This window comes from Danaus plexippus, chromosome 7 (genome assembly GCF_018135715.1).
Source record: "Danaus plexippus chromosome 7, MEX_DaPlex, whole genome shotgun sequence".
In the NCBI taxonomy this organism is placed as follows: Eukaryota; Metazoa; Arthropoda; class Insecta; order Lepidoptera; family Nymphalidae; genus Danaus; species Danaus plexippus.
In genome coordinates, this window is record NC_083541.1 from 4,610,460 (window position 1) to 4,630,893 (window position 20,434).

The 20,434-nt window shown below is 30.9% G+C and overlaps 2 protein-coding genes across 2 annotated transcripts; one reads left to right on the top strand and one right to left on the bottom strand.

Annotated features, from left to right (window-relative positions):
• Nucleotides 1-5,730: 5,730 nt before the first annotated feature.
• On the top strand, nucleotides 5,731-20,405 carry LOC116770620 (actin-histidine N-methyltransferase). Its single transcript, XM_032662165.2, has 9 exons — nucleotides 5,731-6,168; nucleotides 6,301-6,522; nucleotides 7,311-7,399; nucleotides 7,472-7,611; nucleotides 16,787-16,901; nucleotides 17,401-17,528; nucleotides 18,060-18,259; nucleotides 18,740-18,917; nucleotides 19,938-20,405. The coding sequence occupies exons 1-9, from the start codon at nucleotides 5,874-5,876 to the stop codon at nucleotides 20,038-20,040; spliced, it is 1,470 nt and encodes a 489-aa protein (XP_032518056.2). The 5' UTR covers nucleotides 5,731-5,873; the 3' UTR covers nucleotides 20,041-20,405.
• LOC116770618 (uncharacterized) lies at nucleotides 7,748-14,060 on the bottom strand. The gene is made up of 5 exons (XM_061520877.1): nucleotides 13,595-14,060; nucleotides 10,718-11,434; nucleotides 9,084-10,323; nucleotides 8,474-9,004; nucleotides 7,748-8,392 (listed from the first exon to the last, which is right to left on the bottom strand). The coding sequence occupies exons 1-5, from the start codon at nucleotides 13,739-13,741 to the stop codon at nucleotides 7,896-7,898; spliced, it is 3,132 nt and encodes a 1,043-aa protein (XP_061376861.1). The 5' UTR covers nucleotides 13,742-14,060; the 3' UTR covers nucleotides 7,748-7,895.
• Nucleotides 20,406-20,434: the final 29 nt, after the last annotated feature.

The following is a 20,434-nucleotide window of genomic DNA, read 5'->3' on the forward strand; positions in this document are numbered from 1 at the left end:
ATGCCGTAAGTTATTAGGTGTAAGGTAAAACCAAAAATGTTACCCGGTATTTGCTTTAACTTTAAAAAAATAAAATATAAGCAGGACTGTTTGTTTCCTACGTAGTCTATGGTCTATAGGCCTAGTGCTGACTTCATAATGAAAGGCGTGTCGTTGAGGAATTTGAATTAGAGAGGAACTAATTTCTGCATAATACTTACGCAGCTGGTGTCGCTTAAATTAAAATCTGTGATTATATTCTGCTAACATTTAAAATAAATGGTTACATGGTACTGACATGTATCTGGTAATTATATAGTTGTTCTGTCATCGCTCATAAAACCAGTTTGCGCCTGCGGCTATGCCCGCCAATGCGTTTCAGCTAACATGAAAAGATCAACCATGTTTTTAGATATTCTGTGTACTTTGATACCAACCTCATTAATATCGATGTGTACTTACACATGTACATGTGTACTCACTTGAGTAAAACAAGGTTATTTAGATAATTTATCAAAAAACTTCGATGGAGAGGTTTCAAATACGAAATGTGTTCATAGTAACTCTTATTTTAAGAAATTGCGAGCACCGACCACATTTCAGTCGCAATCATGCTGCGATATAATTTTGTTTAGTCTGTGCCTATCCCAAATAACTTTTTATTCACATGTCGGCAGAATGTTTAAATAGGTGTCTCATTTCTAAGAATTTCTTGCTGTTCGTAGACTTACAAATTACTTGTACCTAGTTTGTGTAAAGAAAGTTAATCCTTACTTTACGAACCATGATATATCTGCTGTTAACATTATTTATCATTTATATTGTCTTTGACTTAACTGTAAAAAAAAATATCTAAATGAGTCAGTTTTCTACTTAGCCATAACATGATATATTTCTGGTGAATATGTATTTCCTACAAAGCAACAGCTAAGTATACATAAGATTAATGTGACCGTTTGTTATAACAAATTAAAAAAAGCATTGTTCTCATTACTTTTATGGGCATTTTATTTATATGAAAAGAATAATATAGTTTAATGCATTTTTCCGATTCGTGTATTAACTTTACGAGAATTTTTAAGAGTTTTCAATAAACGCTTTATTTATTGAAATTTTTGTTGATTCCACTTTAGTTGTGTAAAATTTTTGTTACCCCCTGCATATATGAAATTAAAAAAAGCATGTCCATATTTAATGATAATTATTACATAACATATTATTAAGGTAGGACAATAAATTAAGGTTATTTATGTTTTGTTTTATTTCAATTATGAATCAGTCGAGTGTTTAATTGTAATAGTTATAGCTAATATTAATATATACGTATTTATTTTGTATGCTTGCTATATTTACATATAAGGAAATGCAATCAATTTTTGTTTAATGTGTTATTGTAAACTCAATTCTATTTTGTAGATAAATAAACGAAAACAAGTCGGAGCGATGTCACCGGCTGAAATTGTTTCAAATATTAAAACAATAAACACGCTGTGACTTTAATATTTCCTTAACTATTTTCATAGAAATATATTACAGCTGTTAGAGACGTAGGATACATTCATCATTACATATTAAAATAGTTTTATGATTATATCTACAATTCTCACTCATAATTATATTGTGTACAGGAAAAATGTATTACAAGTTGAGATTTTATGCATAATGTCGACTCCAGAAACTGTATTCAAATTTATAAACCGGGGAAACACAAAAAATTATCATTGGTATTTACTGCCACCTTTAAAATTGACTTAGATGTACGTATAGGGTTTTCCATTAAGGGCGCTTGATCTTTGAAATGCAAAAAAAAATACATGTAGGAAAGATATTTGCGAATTTTTTTTTTTATTTGGAAGGTCTATCGACCCCATTATGTATGGAATATGACATCATTCAAATGACCGCCACGGCTTCGGTTGGTGGCGCGCACACGAAAGGTCCAATTTTCGATGACTCTGGCGCACAAATCGGGCTGTATTTGATCGATGGCGTGGCGTATGTTGACTTTGAGGGCATCGGTGGTTTGCGGCTTGTTGGCATAGACCTGCGACTTAAGAAAACGCCACAAGAAAAAGTCCAGCGGGGTCAAATCGCACGATCTCGGTGGCCAGTTCACGTCGCCTCCGCGCGAGATGACCATGTCCAGAAATTGCTCGTGCAGAACTTCCATCGTAGCGTGTGCTGTGTGGCACGTAGCGCCGTCCTGTTGAAACCACATGTTGTCCAGATCCATCCAATGATTCACATCCAATACATCCAATGATTTTTTTGCCAAAATCGGCGTCAACTTCCAACTGCTCTAATGCCCAGTCAGCGAACACACGGCGCTGTCTATGGTCATTAACCTTGAGCTCTTGGGTCAGCTGGATCTTGTACGGGTGCAGGCTCAAGTCACAACGCAAAATTCGCCAAGTTGTCGTCTGCGAAAGGCCGAGTTCCTGTGCGCGACGCGGAATTGACTGCCGCGGGTTTTCGAGGACACTGTCGCGCACAGCGGCGATATTCTCGGCAGATCTCGCGTTACGTTGACGCACGGGAACCGGCTGATTGTTAACTGACCCGGTTGACTCGAATTTGTCCACCAATCGACGGATAGTCGACTCAGCAGGACGATCATCGCGACCGTAAAACGGGCGAAGTGCGCGGAACGTTGCTCGAACTGAAGACCCATTTTCATAAAACAATTTTATGATTTGCACGTGCTGCTCGACACTGTAACCTGCCATGGTGGTTTGGGAGGACGGAATGAATATAACACACTGCATTTGACAGCTGTCACTCAAACAACATGGCCGCAATCAGCTGTCAAAGTTCAAGCGTCCCTATTGGAAAACCCTATATATCCAAATCATGGCTAAATTCGAACAGCAGTATTTAAAACCGTGAAATTTTCACTGCTATTCAAACTGAACTTTAATATTGTTTGGAGAATATTTTTTAATAATAGCTTTGGTACTAATAGCATTACTAATTTTGAAAAGTGTATTGGTAGGCGAGCATTTCCCCATTTAATTTGGGATTTGCGCAAGAAAAACCACGTGCTTTTTGAAATTCAACAATTAAAGTTTCTTTTTTATTGTTGAACTTGAAGATTATTGTTGAATCAGACAGGAAGTATCTAGTATCCTATCACAAGTATTTCAGTTTAAAACAATTACAAAAAATATCTAGATATAAATCAACTTAGCATAATAAGTAATAAAACTTTTCAAGTCATACAAAAAAGACAAAGACGAAGAATTAAATATAAATATAGATTAGGAATAGAAAAATTAATAATCTATGTTATAAAACGCCATCTATATTCTGGATGGATTGTTTAATGCAAGACTGTGTAAGAAAAAAATTTGGGTTGCATGTAAATAATCGGGCTAATAAATATATTTGTTGTATGTACATTGCACTTATATGAAATAATGATCCTCATTAAGGCTATGTTTCTGGATATCATCTTAAATCATCACATGTTTATAAATACTGGTGGTATTGATTTTCATTTAGATGTTTTTTTTAGTTTGTATAGTGAATTCTAAGAGAAGATGAAGACTACAGCGCACCGTAAATTATTTTAGTACGACCTCTAAAAGTTACGTAATGGAAATATAACTTAAAGCGTTAAACATTGTTTATGACATGAAACATTATTTTATTAGTTATTATCGGACATGTACACAGCTATTTAAATTTATATGTATTAAGCTCTTAAAATACTGAAACAACTAGACAACGGATTTGAAAACTGTTATATATCTTCTAAAAGTTATAAACGTTGTTCTTTTCCTTTTACTTTTCGAATCCTTATGGATTAATAAGTTTGTTTTATAGTTCACTGATTACACATTTTCTGAAAATCAATTCATTTGTAAGACCCATCAAAATGACATGAACAGGATTTATATTCTTAAAAACCTTTTTTTTTGCTATAAATAATATATACTTGCAAATTACGCGTATACCAAATTTCCATTTGGTAACGTAAGTCAGTGGTTAGGTATATTAAATTTATGATCGTTCTATTCGATGTCACTTAGACTCCTACACTTATCTTTCTTTGGGTTTTTTTATCATTTACTATGAAATTCTTTAATTGTAATTAAAATCTAAATCTTAAGTTTAAGACTAGAGACTTAATTTTGTCATACATTTTGCAACGTTCAAAGTTCAAGCCAGACAAACATGTTGTATAATAAATAATTCAGAGGGCAATTCTTTAGATCAAAATGGGGGCGGTTTGAAATAACATTTCTTGGAAGAAACGCCACGGCTGCCAAGAGCTATGTCGCTCATTGCCATTGCCAGATGAATTTAAGATGTCATTGACCAATTATCACCAGCTCAGGATAGTCCATACCCAATAGCTTTAAGCAGTCAAATTGCTAAAGCAAAATATAGCCTACCGGGGCCCTAAAATATTCTGGGCGATATACAGAAATCAGTTGAAATAACAAACGTAACATATAAACTTAAATGTGACTGTTTTTCACGTCAAATGAGATTAAACATGCACTGTGGCTACTTATCACCTTCAACGTTATATCTGTCATAATTTTAACAGACTCCAAACTGGGATATATTTTTAATTTAAGAATTTAACATCCTTTCTATGCTATTATTTTAACGTTTATAATTTTTTATGTTCAATAGAGTTTATTCTCAATTCGGTATGATTTTTTCAAGTTGAGATTGAACTATAGATAATTTTAAACAATTATACGTCACATGAAATCTCTACGTAGATATACTTCAAAATGTCATTTGTTATTCAAAGAGGTAGGTTGGATAGAGAATATTCATATAGAATTATCGTTTAAATAATGTTTTTAAGACTTCATATATTTATTAAAATATAATCATATGACGCGACCTCAATGCATGACAGTGCATTGTATTGGTGATTTTATTAAGTATTTTGTATACCTAATGCAATTGAAAACAGTTATTGACTTTAGGTTTTTTTTTATTTATTTTTATATAATGCTGTTTTTTTTTTCAACTAATAATTAAAATAAAGTAGCATAGATTGAACTTTTCGTATAATAATTGATTTCGAAATGTTTTTCTATTATTTTGTCATAAATATATTTAGATACCTATGAATTACTTTGTTCTTGAAAATTTATGTAGTTATATAATAATGTAAGCGTTAAAATATTTTTCAAATGTAAACTTAGTGAAACATTAACAATATCACACTTATAAATACAAAGCAAGAAAAAGATAAAAAATAATAATATAGTGTATTCTTTATGTGGGAAAAAAATCTATATTAAGCTTGGTATTACGTCAAAGTAATAAATTATGTGTAGTTTGTTTTAAAGCTATTTACGAATAATACTGAAAACAAATACCATTTTTACTTTATTATACATATTTGTTATTAAAATCATAACATTGCAATTGTGAGATATTTCTCTTAACATTTAGCATAAGCATTTTATACTTTTAAAATATAAATATTCAAACAAAGAGCACTCACTTCAACTTTAAATATAACAGTCGGTACAAGTTAAATAACAAAAATCGGAATATTAGAGTAACAAATTTCATCACAACTACAATTAAATACTTAGTAGTGTGTAGTTATTGTAAATCACTGCTTTTCTATATTATCTTTATTTTATCTGTATATATTTTAAACCGTTGATGAAACTTACGTTATGCATGTCCATAATCTTAACAAATGTGAACAGAAACGTAAATATCATAAAACGTCAAAATCAGTTTTCTGCCTTGTGTCAAATGTCAATTTACAGTGTCAGTTTTCATACAAACATTTTGCTATTTTTAGTTTTATACTTTTTCCCACGTTTTCTATTAAGAATTATTCAGTTGGAACTTAAATCAGTTATATCAAGACATAGAATTTGTGGTTTTTAATCTAAGTAATATTAAACATGGGACGAAAACTTCAGTCAAAGCTTACATGCAAGAAGAAAAATGTTAAAGAAGGGAATAGATTTTTGCAGCAGAGACGTAAAGAATTAGCAGTTTTAGTAGATACATTACTTAAATTAACCAGCACGTTTCAAAGTACGGGTAAAAGCTTTGAGCACCATTTACAAATCGAAAAAATTATCAAAGAAATTATAAATATTGAGTCCATTTCAAATAAAAGTACAAACAGACAGAGGAAATTATATATAGAAAACTATGTCAGTTGGTTACATGAACATGGAGCTGAATTTGAAGGTATTATACATTATTCTTACTTGTGACTTGATTTAATTTTTTAGACATTTAAAGTGAATGTTTAGATACTTTCAAATCCACATAGAAAATTAGAACATAACACTCAAATGAAACTATTTTATAAATTTTCAGGAGTGGAAATAAGTGAATTTGATGGTTACGGGTTCGGTTTAAAGGCGACCAAAGATTTTTCAGAAGGATCACTTATATTAACTGTACCTGGCAAAGTTATGATGAGTGAGAAAGATCCAAAAGCATCCGACTTATCAGAATTTATCAACATAGATCCACTTTTACAGAATATGCCAAATGTTACCCTAGCGTTGTTTTTGCTTTTAGAAAAGAATAATCCCAGTGAGTTGGTTTTTTATACTATTATGATTGTTCCGCAGAGACCAGAAGAAATTTGCTCCATATCTTAATCTTACAAATGATTATGAATCAAGTGTGACATGATTACATGCTTGTTTGTGATTTTCGAGTTTTTATTTAGCTATAGGATATATATAGTAGCTATTAATATGGCACTCAATATTAAATTACGGCAACCAATTTTATATATATAAAAATACCTTGTACCAAAAACTAGTAACTAATCAAATAGCTAAGCGGATGCATTATCATACCATGATTGCGTCAATTCATGCTTCTAGCCTATTTATTAGAAGTATAAATAATAATTATAGGTTACCATATATCCCATGTAGTAGTAAGTCACACCATAATTATCATATAACATAAGCTGCATCACATTTTCCAAGATATAATTAAATAATGTATCAAAAAAGTTAAATATTCAGCAAGTCTATACTAATCCAGTAACCATTTTTTTTTTTAAATAAGTTCCAGTCTAAAAAGACAATATTTTCCTTTTGTTCTATATAAAAATAACTAAACAATTAATGATTAGTTTTAATAAGAATTTAATGATGGCTTAAGCATTAGCTGTCCAATAGCCAGCAATTAAGAGACTATTAAATTTTATTTGTTAAAAAAACCCAGTTAAATTAATGCTTGTAAAACTTCACAGATTATGAAATACTAATATGTTCCATAGTATTTATATATCAACTTAACTAAAATTGATAATTATATATCATGAACACTTATTTCTATTTATAATAGGGTAATTTTCGTTTCAGACTCTTTCTGGAAGCCATACATTGATGTACTGCCTGAGAAGTATTCCACAGTACTATACTTTAACTCAGAAGAACTAGCCGAGCTGAGGGTATATATTAGCAGTAATTAAAATAAATTATTATGATTGCCAGAGTAAATATGAATAAATCATTTGTTCCAGCCTTCACCTGTTTTTGAGTCGTCATTAAAACTGTACAGAAGTATTGTAAGACAATACGCCTACTTCTACAACAAAATTCACACAATAGACTTGCCAGTTCTCAAAAATCTACAAGATATATTCACATTTGATAACTACAGGTGAGATATACATTTTTATTAATAATTAATTATCAAAGTAAAATATTAAGTAAGCAATGTAAAGGTAAAAAAAAAAACACTTTATTGTTAACCAAATTTATATTAAAAATAAAGAAGATAAAGAATAAAATTGACTTGTATTGCACATGCCGTTTAATACTGAAATGTAGAATATGCCTACTTTTTAAAAATAGCCAAAATGCACAGATACAACAATAATAAAATTATTATATAGGGGTTATAAATTAAATTAAGTATATTCAGTGTGATTTATACAGATAATGTTACTGATATGGTTTCCTTAATGAATCCCACATGTATTCAGGAGACTCACTACCTTCTCTTGGGTCGATGGAATCTATGGTATAAATATTACTAGACAACATAGGACTTTTACTTCTAGTACTGCTGTTTAGCTTTTGAGTTTTCCTATTTTCAAATACCGGTGTAGGGACACACGCGTCCTCTGCGGTTTTTGTCTTATTAAATATTAAGCTTTGCTGTTTCCATTTTAACGCGGCATAAGTCAATAAGAACAAAATCAATGCCAGCCCTGTTATACTTATCGTGGCTACCGTCACAGATCTAGTGTTACTGGAAACGGGTATCTCCACTTGAGGTCTTGGTGGAGGTTGATTTCTTTCATGTAGATTAATCTCTAGAAACTCGTCTGTGCTAATTTCGTTATTGATTTTTTCCAAATTCTCTAAATCCTCAAAGACTAATGAACTATCATCAATAGTGTCCTTTAGATTCTCCTTAGGTAGATTTGGAACCTCATCTGAAATAAATATTTTTAAACCTATTGATTTTAAAACACAACTTATGTATGTTATAATAGGTACATAAATATTTCTGTTACCTGTAGCTAATGTTTCTTCATTAGTTTCTTGGTGTTTTGTCTGTATTAATTTTATCAGATCATTCCACGTTACAGAATCCTTGACTCCATTTAACGAACGTCCATCTCTTTCAATATCATCTGTTATTGAAGCATCTTTGTTTATAACATAACTATCATTAATAGTTGTATTGTCAACTTTGCTAAAATTCTTAAATAGTGATATAATGCCCATGTTTTCTCCAATTTCGTTCACGTTATTTCCAAAATCCATGACGACTGGTATGTTTAAGTTTGATGTATTTGGATCTAATGTTGTAGTTTTGGCATCATGTAAATTTGCTTCTAAGAGAGCTCTTAGAGGATATGTCTCTTTGGATATAGGTTCTATAAGTGATTTTGTGAGGAACGGTTCCGGCGGATTCGGTTCTCTAGATGCGTTATGGAATATGTCTGCTAAGTGTAAATGACTTGACCCTCGTTCTCGATGAGCCACTAATTCACTTAGCGTCATATTTCTCTCCTTTAAAATCTCGGTGAGCCTCGCATTTGCTGTAAATTGAAAAAATATTTATATTTTAAAGAGTTTGAATATATATATATATATATTAGATTGTATTTTACTACTTACTCAGACTGTCATTAAGGATCTCTTCTATTTCCATGTTAGCGGTTTCTTCAGTAGTAAATGTGCTTGGTGTTGTCGATTCAATGTTAATTTTTGTGGTAGGTAGTTTTTTAGTTTGGTGTCTGTTTGTAATACTTTGAGCAGATTGTGTGGTTAAGAAATCTTCTAATGTTGAAAAGTCGTTATCGTCAATGGCATTCGTCGTTTTTGTTTGTGTTTTGGCTATAAATTCAGAAGCGGATACGAAATTTGCTTCACCAAAAACATGTTGCAACGCTATGTCATCTGGATATTCCGTAGTTGAAACTCTTTGCTTTTGTCTTTTTCTCTTAAGCTTATTAGTGAAGACTTGACGTCTAAGATCCGATGTGCTAAGAATTGGTTTTGTGGAAGAAGTTATGGACTTCTCTGAAACAATAATGTTTTCAGTTTCTTCATCTTCAATACTTTCAGTGGTAGTCTGAATGTTATCCATTAGAGTACTGGAAGACTCAGTACCCATCTCAATAATTATTGGAATTTCTGTGTCCTCATAGAGATCAGACGAATCTGTGGTAGTTTCAAATTGTTCTGGAGTAGTACTTTCTTGTGGTGTGTAAACAATAGTTGTTATATTGTCAGTATTATTATCGTTTTCGTTATTACGCTGTGTTTTCATATGCCCTAATTTTACTCTTGATGGTAGATATTCTTTCCATTCTCGTGGCCTGGATACGTTTCTGTTATTTTTGTATTTAAGTGCAGATTGCGCTATTAGATCTCTACTTAATTGTCCTTTAAATGTGTTATTTGTCATGGCCCTCATTCTTATTTGTTTCCGTACAGGATATCGTCGTCGTAAGTAATGCTTAGCATTACGTCTAGGGGCTTCGGATACAACTGCGTCTTCACTTAATACAGACTCAGCACGTCTTGTTAATGTATTCTGAGGTCTATTTTCACTTGTTGTACTACTTGTATCCATTAAGGTTGTTGTTTCTAAGTTGATATTCTCATTTACTTCGTATTCGTTGTTTCTCTTCATATTCCGCGACGGGTCTATTTCCAATGCTTTTTCCGGCAACACATTTTGGTTTGATTTTTGATTAGATTCCTCCTTTTTAAGTGCCGTTAAAGCTCTCACATTCCCTTGTAGCAGATCAGCCAAAGTTAGGTTATTCTGTTGTAGAATTTCGCTTAAACTTTTTCCTTTTGATCTTTTTAAAATAGATTTTAGAGATTTGGGATCCAAACGGCCATATTCCTGAAAAATAATATTTATATGATAAAATTGTTTTTTTAATATAGAAAACACATTTTTAAGTTTTATTTATATCTTGTTATGGCTTCACAAATACGTATCATCTACTACGTTGGTTATTGATCGGTTAGTCACAAGATTTCGTTTAATATCTTGTAATACCTGAAGTAGTATAAATCTAGGTTGGCTTAATAAATGTCTCTTATTTAATGTCACTAATTTTGATACGCTTTTTTCTATTTCCAAGGTCAATCCAAACTTAGGGTCTATTAATGGCTTGTTCTGTTGAAATTAGAGCTTATCAGGTTTTTTATTTTATTACACCGAATACATTTATATGCAGTTATAAGACACGGGAAAAGCTTTCCTTAAAGCTAAATATAAAATCATAATTTACCTTGGCTTTTTCATCAATTACATTGTTATAGTTACTTAGATCCTTCTCTCGTATTTTATCCCTTATCTTTAAAATACTAGTATTGGAAGTCACTGTAGGAGATATCGCAATTTCTGATGAAAATTCTGATAAAGATGCCTCATCGTCGCCCTTATCTGCCTCTTGTTCATAATTTAATTCTGAAAGGTCAGTAAATTGTGGTTCATTTTCACTCTTATCTAATTCCACTTCTTCGATTTTCGTGTAGTCATTGTTTAAACTATAATCTTTATAATTGGTGTTAGGTATTCTGGTTTCCATAACTTCAACCGCCTCTTTATTTTGTTCACGTTCATGCTGTCGGTAATCATTGAACTCGCTTAATTCCGGCCACTCATCTTGGTTTGGTCTCTTTCTTCTCTGTCCTCTCCTTCTCTTCCTTTCTCTTTCTGTACTGTCTCTCCATCGTTTGTTGTCATTTGGTTCGCGTTGTCCGATTCTTTTACGTCTCCTTCCCGGCGTGTCATTGGTTTCTTGACGATTTGGTCGCGATGGATCCGTATAGATGTATCTCTCCTGTGATGTAAGATCATCTTCATTGGACGTTAATGGCCTCCTTTTGCGTTTTCTTCGTCTTCGTCTTAGGGGTTGATCTGGATTTATTTCGTCCCACATTTCATCTTGAGCTATCGGAGGAGATGGGGTCAAAATAGGAGCTACTTGCATGTTCCGCAATGGCTGTAAATGACAATTTTAATTTTATGTTAACAGTTTATATAATTAATAGTAAATTATATATTAATGTAAGCCTCTTGAAAGAAGCATTTATATAAAGGCAGCTTAAGAAAGTTCAATACGTGTACGAAACATGGTTTTTATCTCACTTATAAATCTTAGTCTATAGTTTTAGTTGACATAAAGATACGCATTGGAAAATATTTCGCTTCTGAAAATAATTGTAAATGATATATTATTGTTTTATTTTCAATGAGAGGTTTTTATAAAACTTTATATTTAAATTTGAAAACCAAATTTATTTTTAATATATGTACAATGCGGCAAGTACAATAATTACGTAAGCAATCGTCAATCTTGATGACGTCATGCTCTGAATACCTTTTTCTAATTCTTACAAAAAAAAAAAGTTTTTTACGATCTTGTGATATTTTAAAACACATTAAAACGGAAAAAATATATGTTTTTTTTTCATATTTACTGTAAATTAAATTAATGTGAATTTAACGAAGAATTACTTAAAGATTCAAATTAACGATATAGACATATAATAATATACAGATATCTCACTCAATAGCTATTTCAAAGTAAAGACAACTTAGAATCAAATCACTAATCAATAATTGATTATTATCAACGGTCCACCATTGAGTTATATCACGATGAAAGCTGATTACAAAACAGATGTCATAACGTACAAGGAAAGTTGAAAGCGGGGACCGGTTTCCAACATCATACTGTCATAATGTAAAATTTTATGCAAAATAAAATTATATTTATAACATTACGTCCCATTGTATCAAACATCCCCGTATAAGTTACAAGTGCCTTTTCTATTAGAGCTTTGTTCGTCACGGTTTTGTTTCCGTTTTGAAATTTTCGGCATCAACTTTGCTAAAACTGAAGTAGGATAAGTATTTTCTATACATTTATGTGTTTTATATATAAATGTATTATATACCCCCAGTCCGCCAGTCTAGTGACTTCCTTAACATAATTCCGGATTTTCTAAGTCGTCAGACTTGTTTTTAGACAAGATCATAGGTGTTTCCGCTTTCTATAAATCCATATATTAATATAAAACCGGTCTCTAAGTTTATTAGCGTAATAAAGTTCCCTAACAAACAATATATGGCAATGAACTTAACTATAAGAATAATACTTTTGTATTAACAGTAAGAACTATTGTAGGATTTTATCGATTCAACAGATTTTTTTTATATTTATACCCATTAGGTTACCCATCGTAAGATTCAAAGTCGCTGTTTGAAATCGTAAATAATTAATATTAATGACTCATATAATATTAAAAACTTAAAAAGCTATTAATGATTTTTTATTGCTTCTGAGTTAAAATCGAAAGTATTTTCTAATTTAAAATAAATTTATTCTAACTATCCCACTCTATACTATATCTTTGATCGTATTTTTTTTTTATATATTTAGTTAAAATTTATAAAATACAACGTTAAATTAAATATTAGTGACATAACTCACGATGTTCATAGCGATATATTTGTTAATTAATTTTTTTTATATATATTTTATTCTGTTTTATTCTTCACGTCATATCTTTGGTGACTTCAAATAATTTTTCTGATACTAATTCGTCGGCTACAGTCAACGAACGATGATTTAGCTACGAACTACTATAAGATATTCTAGAAGTTGAAGATATAAAGTGTTACGTCGATTAATTCTTAACACTAATGACTACATTTAATACTATAATATTATTTGAGGCATTCAACTCACTATTATAATAATATATCTCTTCATTAAGATAAGTCGGGATATTTCGATGGATGAAATTTTTATAGTTTAGTTTGTCTAGCTCAGAAGGAAAAAACACTTAGATATATATATATGTATATATCTAAGTGTTGTATATCTTGTTCTTATAACTTATTAGATGTTTGGATTTAATTTCACCGTCAATAAAACAAACGCTCCAATAGCCAAGTTCACAGTTTTCTTTTGTAAGTTTTTTTGTTTACTTTTGACTAGGAACTCATTTGATTCATTTCTTGTTTATAATTTTGCTGCAACATGGCACTTTGCGTGGCAGGTTTCCTTATAATTATTATAATTCGTTTAAAAACGGGAAATAACATTTTTTCATAAATATATATTTTGATTTTAATTGGCTGCCTTATAACAAACCTTTTCTAAACGTGTTTCACCAACATCCATAGACCTAGGTCTCAGGTCCCTGTAATTCTGTTCGAAGTTGTCTTCTGCGGTGTGAACAATTATCACTAATGCTGCCAGCGTACTCAGTAAAGGCATAGCGAACTTAATAACACCCATATTACACCACAAACAATCAAACAGAACTTTGGCACGTCCAAAGTGTGCACTGCGAACACCGGTCGAGAGAATCGAAGATAGAAAAAGAAAAACAAACACGCGCTGCAAATCTATTGTCCGTTGTATGAATTCAACATAATTTATTTATAAACACACCGATAACGCTCGTTGAATCTCGATAAATGGCCGTTTTGTTGAGAAAAATGTGAGATTTCTAGTCAGTTTTCCCCTTTTTTTTTGTTTGTAATATATTTTTGATCGTGAAAGTGACGCGATACGTTTGCGCGCGGCTGTGTCGTGTGTCGAAGTGGTGTCTCGTGCTTTGTTGTGGGAACTTTGTTATGTGCTTTTCTATTTCGTATATCGTTTAAACTAACCATGATAGCATCGAATGATACACACAACATGTCTGTTTGTTTGTGTCTAACAACAATAAGTGGAAAGCAAAATATTTTAATTACATCACACATTCATTCAAACACAATTCGTATTCGTATAGTACGAGTGACATTGTTTTATTGTGATATCAATTTTCTTTATATTCTTCGATATCGTTCGCTTATTTTGTATATTATTATATTTTTTGATGTCAATAAAATATATAAATGACAGTGAGAATTATTGATTCTGCGTGTATTATGTTATCTTGTAAAAGATTTCCCTTCTATAGCACTAGGCGGTCACATTATGTGAAACGGCATCTCCTCACGCGCCGTCTCCCGTGCGGAATTCACTCATGAATTATCATTCTCGTATCTGGAATTAAATAATGTTAATTACTTATAAAAGATGTCCCACTTTCAGTTTGTTTTGTCACGAGTTTTCTCACTTTTATCTTTCATGTCATTTTATTTTGACGATATAAAGCTCTAGTACGTGATTCGTTTTATTTGATATTAAACAAATTTTGCCAATTATAGCATAAGTTTTTCTTCTTTCGGCTTCGGTAACAATTATTTGTTTTTTTATTCAACACTCTCTACACTAATGGGAACCACATAATCACAATTTCAAGCCTCCTTAGTTTCGATATTTCACTTTTTTTTGATAACTTTTACAAATCATTACGTAACATTTAAATACTCTATATAAACATATATAAAATATTCTTTAAATATTAATGCATGGAAATGGCTATAAATCTGCAAAATTAAAGCGTAATATAAACATAAATAAATATTTATAAAATAAATGGATCGAAAGGCTCTATTAGTGTATATGATATGAAATTTAAATATCATAAAAAAAACTTTCTCCTTTCAATATGAATTATTTAAAAATTATCGTAAATTTACGTCCAAAAATAATGTAAATATTTTAGCATTTCGTTCGAAAACTATATTTCTATACATATATATTATTTTTTAGATGCTTCTCAATTATTAAGTTTATTTTATCTATTAGTATCTTTGTTAGATTTCATTCGCTAAGTTATAATCTTAAATGAGTCTCTCGATCTCATCTATAAAGTAACAGGTCATTGTTTGCTTACTTTTCACACACTCTTACTTTTCTTAACCTCGCTGTAGGCTTAAAGACTTACGCTGGTTGTTTTTAGTTACATGTGAATAATATATGAGAAGCAATTTTATTATAATAATATTTTATTTAAAAAGTTACTGACTGTTGTATTAGCTGTTAAAGTTACGTGAAAATCGGTCCAGCCGTACAGAGATTAGCCGGAACAAAGTGACGGGTAGACAATATTTGTAAAAAAAAAAAATATTTCGGCACCAGTATTTGGTATATGTATGTAGTAAAGTATTTTAGATCATAGACGAACATTACAATTTTATTTATAATTATTCATTTCTAACGAATTACTTTATTATTATTGATCACAAAAGATAATAAAACCGGTAAGTTTTTAATGTGAACCGTCAAAAGTGAAAACTGTTGTTCAAGCACATCATTACGTAGAATGACACGTGCGATCTACAGAACGTCAATTGATTTAATCAAATATAATACTTTTATTTCAATTATGTAAGATTTTAAAGAAGCAACATTGTACCACATGAACTGCTCTAAATTATAATAGTACCATTAAATACATGATATGAAATAGTGAATTATTCATTAAAATTTCGCTTATGGCAGAGATTTACATTTCAAATTAAACTAAACGCATATTTAATAGTTTCACGTAAGATACGTAGTACGTATAATATTATATTATAAACAATTTTCAATTAATTTCCTATTATTATAGTAATAAAGTGGCAAATTTCGCTTTCAACCGCATCTATTAAAGTTTATCTGTTTACAAGAAACGCCGACGTTCACTTGTAATGTAGTCAAACAATAAAAAAATATTTGTTGTCTTATATTCTTATATATTGTATTCTTATCAAAATATCTTACCATTACTTACCAAAAGTTTTTATTCACTACATACGGAACGTTAAAAGTTTTTGATAAATAAATCTTCTCACATCAAAGTAGGCAAAGAAACGCTTAGTATGTAGTGTTAGATTGCAAACTTGCACTAAGCATAAGTGTTATAAATATCTCACACATAATTTTAATCAGATTCCACGATGTATATATTTTGATTTCTGTATAATATTCTTGTAACATTTGAAAACTTTTTTTAATTAGAAGAGATTGTAATGTTAACTCTATTTCCATTAAAATAAGGTTTTTTTTTTAAGTATTGCAAATATAATATAATATATAGTATAATAAGTATTTACATAACTATTAACATAATGTTGATGGAAATTTCCTTGAGAAAAGTAAAAGTGTTGTATTGAAAGCAACAATAGTTTATTGTTAGCTGTCTAGTGTAGCCCTATCACGAGTTTTGATTGCACCACAATACTGACAGTTTAACGTATTTTCAGTCCGATCGTCTATCAATGAGAAACTATAACACAGATGTGGCTTAGTTAAAACACGAGAGTCAGTTCTAAGACGTTATTATTCAACCTATATTCGTTTCTTTAATGTAATTTTTATGAATATCAAAGATAATTTGTCTCAAGCATTTTATCGTTTATTTTAATGATAATTATTATTTACAACGGTGATATCAAAACCCAGATGGGCGGTGTCCACTGTGATGACCCGCCAGAACAACATAGTTCAGGGGACTGCCTTCACGTTGACGAACGCTTTCATACCGCTCTGGGACATGTGCAATCATAAACACGGCAAGGTATGTTTATTTAAATATTATAATTAAAAAGAAAATCATTGAATTATTATCGAGTGTAGAATGTCTTTTTTATTGTATGCCTTGGCTCTAATAAAAAACTATTAAATGAGATTAGTATTCAAGCGTATTCGTCGCTTTTAACTTCATCGTATGTCTAAACCAAATATATAGAGTAATAAAATAAACCGTTATTTCAGAGCCAATGTTACGATTCAGTCTGTAAAAAGTTTCTTCTAGGATCGAGAATTTTCTTGAACTTTACCCGTTTTATCTAATAACAAATTATTTTCGTTAATATTTGTGAGATTAATATAATTATAGCCATTAAACAAAAAATTCCCGTATCGTAATTTTTGTCTAAAATATGATTTACTGATTCTGAACATAGTTCATTATTAAAAAAAAAAATAAACAAAAAACCGAGTTTTATTTCACGTCATACAAGACAGTGCAGGCCTAATGAAGTAATAAGAAAAAGCCTCTAATAATATCTCCATAGATAACGACCGATTTCAATTTGGAGCTGAACCGCGGCGAGTGTTACGCGTTACAAGACTACAGACGAGACGAACAGATATTCATATTTTACGGAGCGAGACCGAACTCGGACCTCTTCCTGCATAATGGGTGATTATGTGTCTATAATTCTTGCACTTGTTGGAATAACTTTACCTAAATACTAATAAATGCATTACTTTTACATGTTACTGCACTTTTTTTGATTTATTTTGCACCTGATTGATTTTTTTTTGGTGAATTCTTTTCTTTTTTTGTTTAATAGGACTTGTGTCATAGCTTTTGGATTATCTCGAGTCTAAAGTTATGTTTTACTTGTCCAATCCCTTCACTACTAGATGTGAAGTCGGAAGTCCGTATAGCTAACCAAAAGACCTTAACATTTTCATTGTTAATCTCAATATTACTTGCCAATCTCTTGAAAACAAAAATATTGAAGTTTAATTTAATATTCATTGTGGATAAAATATTACGATATCCTTGTAACATATTTTACTGTCTTACATTCCTTTAATGGCCCTCTCTACGTGTATAAAATTTATATAACTCAAAGAGGTATTAAAAAAGATATGTCTTTATTTGAATATAATATTTGTAATAGTTATGTGTATATAATTTAAGTCATATGTATATATATTACAGTTTTGTGTATCCGGATAATGATTACGATAGTTTGTCTATCGCGTTGGGTATAAGTCCCAACGACGCTTTGAGGAACGGAAAAGTCAATCTATTGAATAAGCTCGGCCTGTCTGGTGTCACAAACTTCTCGTTATACAAAGGCGCGAGTCCCATCAGCGTGGAACTGCTCGCCTTTATAAGGATTTTCAATATGAACCAAGGTTAGTACATCCCATAGAAGAAGAAGAACATCCATAGAAGATATTTCGACTTGTTCACTTTTCTTAATTTGCTATATTCAAAATTAATAGTGATTTAATTATATTTTTCGATAATGATGTTTAAAATTTTTGACTATTTTCTTAATCATTAAAGCGATTTTAACGAAATTTTGCACAACCATTGTTGATTATTAAGAAGAGGACAATAAATTTATCAGATGTAATGATTTTATAATTTGATATATAAATTATATAAATAACTAGTAGAGAAAGCGACTTCGTCTGCGTATTGTTACAAAAAATTTCTAAAATTAAAGTATCCCAAAGTAAGCTCTATTACTATAGCTATCAGTCAATGAAAATGTCTTTAAAATTGGTCCAGCCGTTTCAGATATTCGGAACAAGTAGACAGGAAAAAAAATAGTCTTAAAAACTTATTTATTTATCATATTTGTACAAATAATTACATTAAACTTTCAGAGGAATTAGAGAAGTGGTCGGCCGAGAGCATCCCTAGTGATTTGCTGTCTTTTGAGACAGGAACCGAATACGATATGGCGTCGATTGATAAAAGAGGTTTTACATACCTTCTGACCAGGTGCGGCCTCATCAGGGGTACTTACAAAGACAGTGGGGGTGATGTCCAGTCTGAGCACAGGTGAGTGAACTCCACTTGGGCAGAAGTCACCCCGAGAGCGATTTAGTGAAGAATATATAAAAAATATTATGAGATCAAAGACTTTCGCGAGTATTCATTTAAATGAAACTAATATTTTCGGATTACTACGCGTATTTTATTATATTTAAAAACTACATACTCCCGACGTTTCGGCAGACGAGATGACATCATAAGCCATTTCATCTGCCCGTGATCACGGTTGAACCGTCGGGAGTGTGTAGTTTTTAACAATAATAAAATACGCGAAATAATCCGAATATATATTAGTTTCATTTAAAAAAAAAAAAATAGTTTTCGGCTATACATAATTAGCTTCGCCTTAACTTAGTGAAGTATATATACAAAAATATTAACGTTCGGGTTTATATAAGTGGCTTCGCCTTAAGGGTGTGAGAATAAATAGTTTGCACGCTAGTTTATGAAACCCTCCGTTTCTTAGCACCGCTCGAGTAATTTAATATGACACTTAATTTATACTTTGACTAGTAGAGATTGATTCAAATGAACGTAAAGTGTGTTCAAACACTATTTTAATATTGCTATCAAAATATTTTTAGGCAGTTGACTAAACAAACAGTTCTCAAATCCGACGTGACGGGTTTTTTATGATTTTTTTCTGGACAACTATACTGTAGTTATTTATTTACAAAAATTTATGGCTAGAGTGTGACAATCATTTAAACTGTTGATTGATTTTTTACTTATTATGTTAGCTTAAGATTTGAAATCCTGATACCGAGCTCTATTGGTTGCTCGAAATGAGGAAGCGATCGACATAAAAAAAAAGAACTTGGTAAAATTCAAATATTCCATTGTCACAATGAATTGATCTGCAATTCTCCATAAATCCCAAAAAAATCAGTAGATCCAGAAAGGTTCAATAACCCGAAACAAGCCTTCACATTTTTTTTTTTCATAAAAATAGTGTTCGTGTCAGTATTATAACAAGTAACGGTTATATATATGCATGTATTCAAAATAACCCTTTTCTGCTTACAGGAAAAACATAAAACTATTGAAGCAATGCGAAGTACAAATATTAGAAAATGCCATAAAGTACTTAAGGGACGTCATAGACAAGATTTCCGGAGACGAGAAATAATATAAACCCATTATTACATTGAACCTTATTCCTTGACCGTTAAGGTTCAATTTCGTTTAGTTAATTTTACAACAAACATCGCGACAGTATTGAAATATTTTTACATTGTTTTAGCTTTTGTTGTTTTTTGTTATCATTTTTAATCAACGAATTTTTTTGCGTGTATTTTACTTTGTTACCTTTCTGTATATTTTACATTTATTGTGAATCTACGTAGATCGTAAGCCACAGGCGGTAGCGTTTTTAAAAACGCTCCCGCTGTGATTTAGATGCTACGGTTTTATCAGTGTGCATTTTAATATAATGTATTGTTTATATCAAATTTCAATCGAAGCGATCATGAATTAAACGTGTACTAAAATGTTTTTTTTTTTTTTAAATAAGACAATTTGTA

Bases quoted from the DNA above. Each gene is read 5' to 3' on its own strand.
- LOC116770620 (XM_032662165.2), top strand. From the start codon at position 5,874: ATGGGACGAAAACTTCAGTCAAAGCTTACATGCAAGAAGAAAAATGTT. The intron at 16,902-17,400 runs GTATGTTTATTT...ATATCTCCATAG, and splicing joins GCAATCATAAACACGGCAAG to ATAACGACCGATTTCAATTT. The intron at 18,918-19,937 runs GTGAGTGAACTC...TTCTGCTTACAG, and splicing joins GATGTCCAGTCTGAGCACAG to GAAAAACATAAAACTATTGA.
- LOC116770618 (XM_061520877.1), bottom strand. From the start codon at position 13,741: ATGGGTGTTATTAAGTTCGCTATGCCTTTACTGAGTACGCTGGCAGCA. The intron at 11,435-13,594 runs GTTTGTTATAAG...TGTCATTTACAG, and splicing joins GTGAAACACGTTTAGAAAAG to CCATTGCGGAACATGCAAGT. The intron at 8,393-8,473 runs GTAACAGAAATA...TATTTATTTCAG, and splicing joins TGAAGAAACATTAGCTACAG to ATGAGGTTCCAAATCTACCT.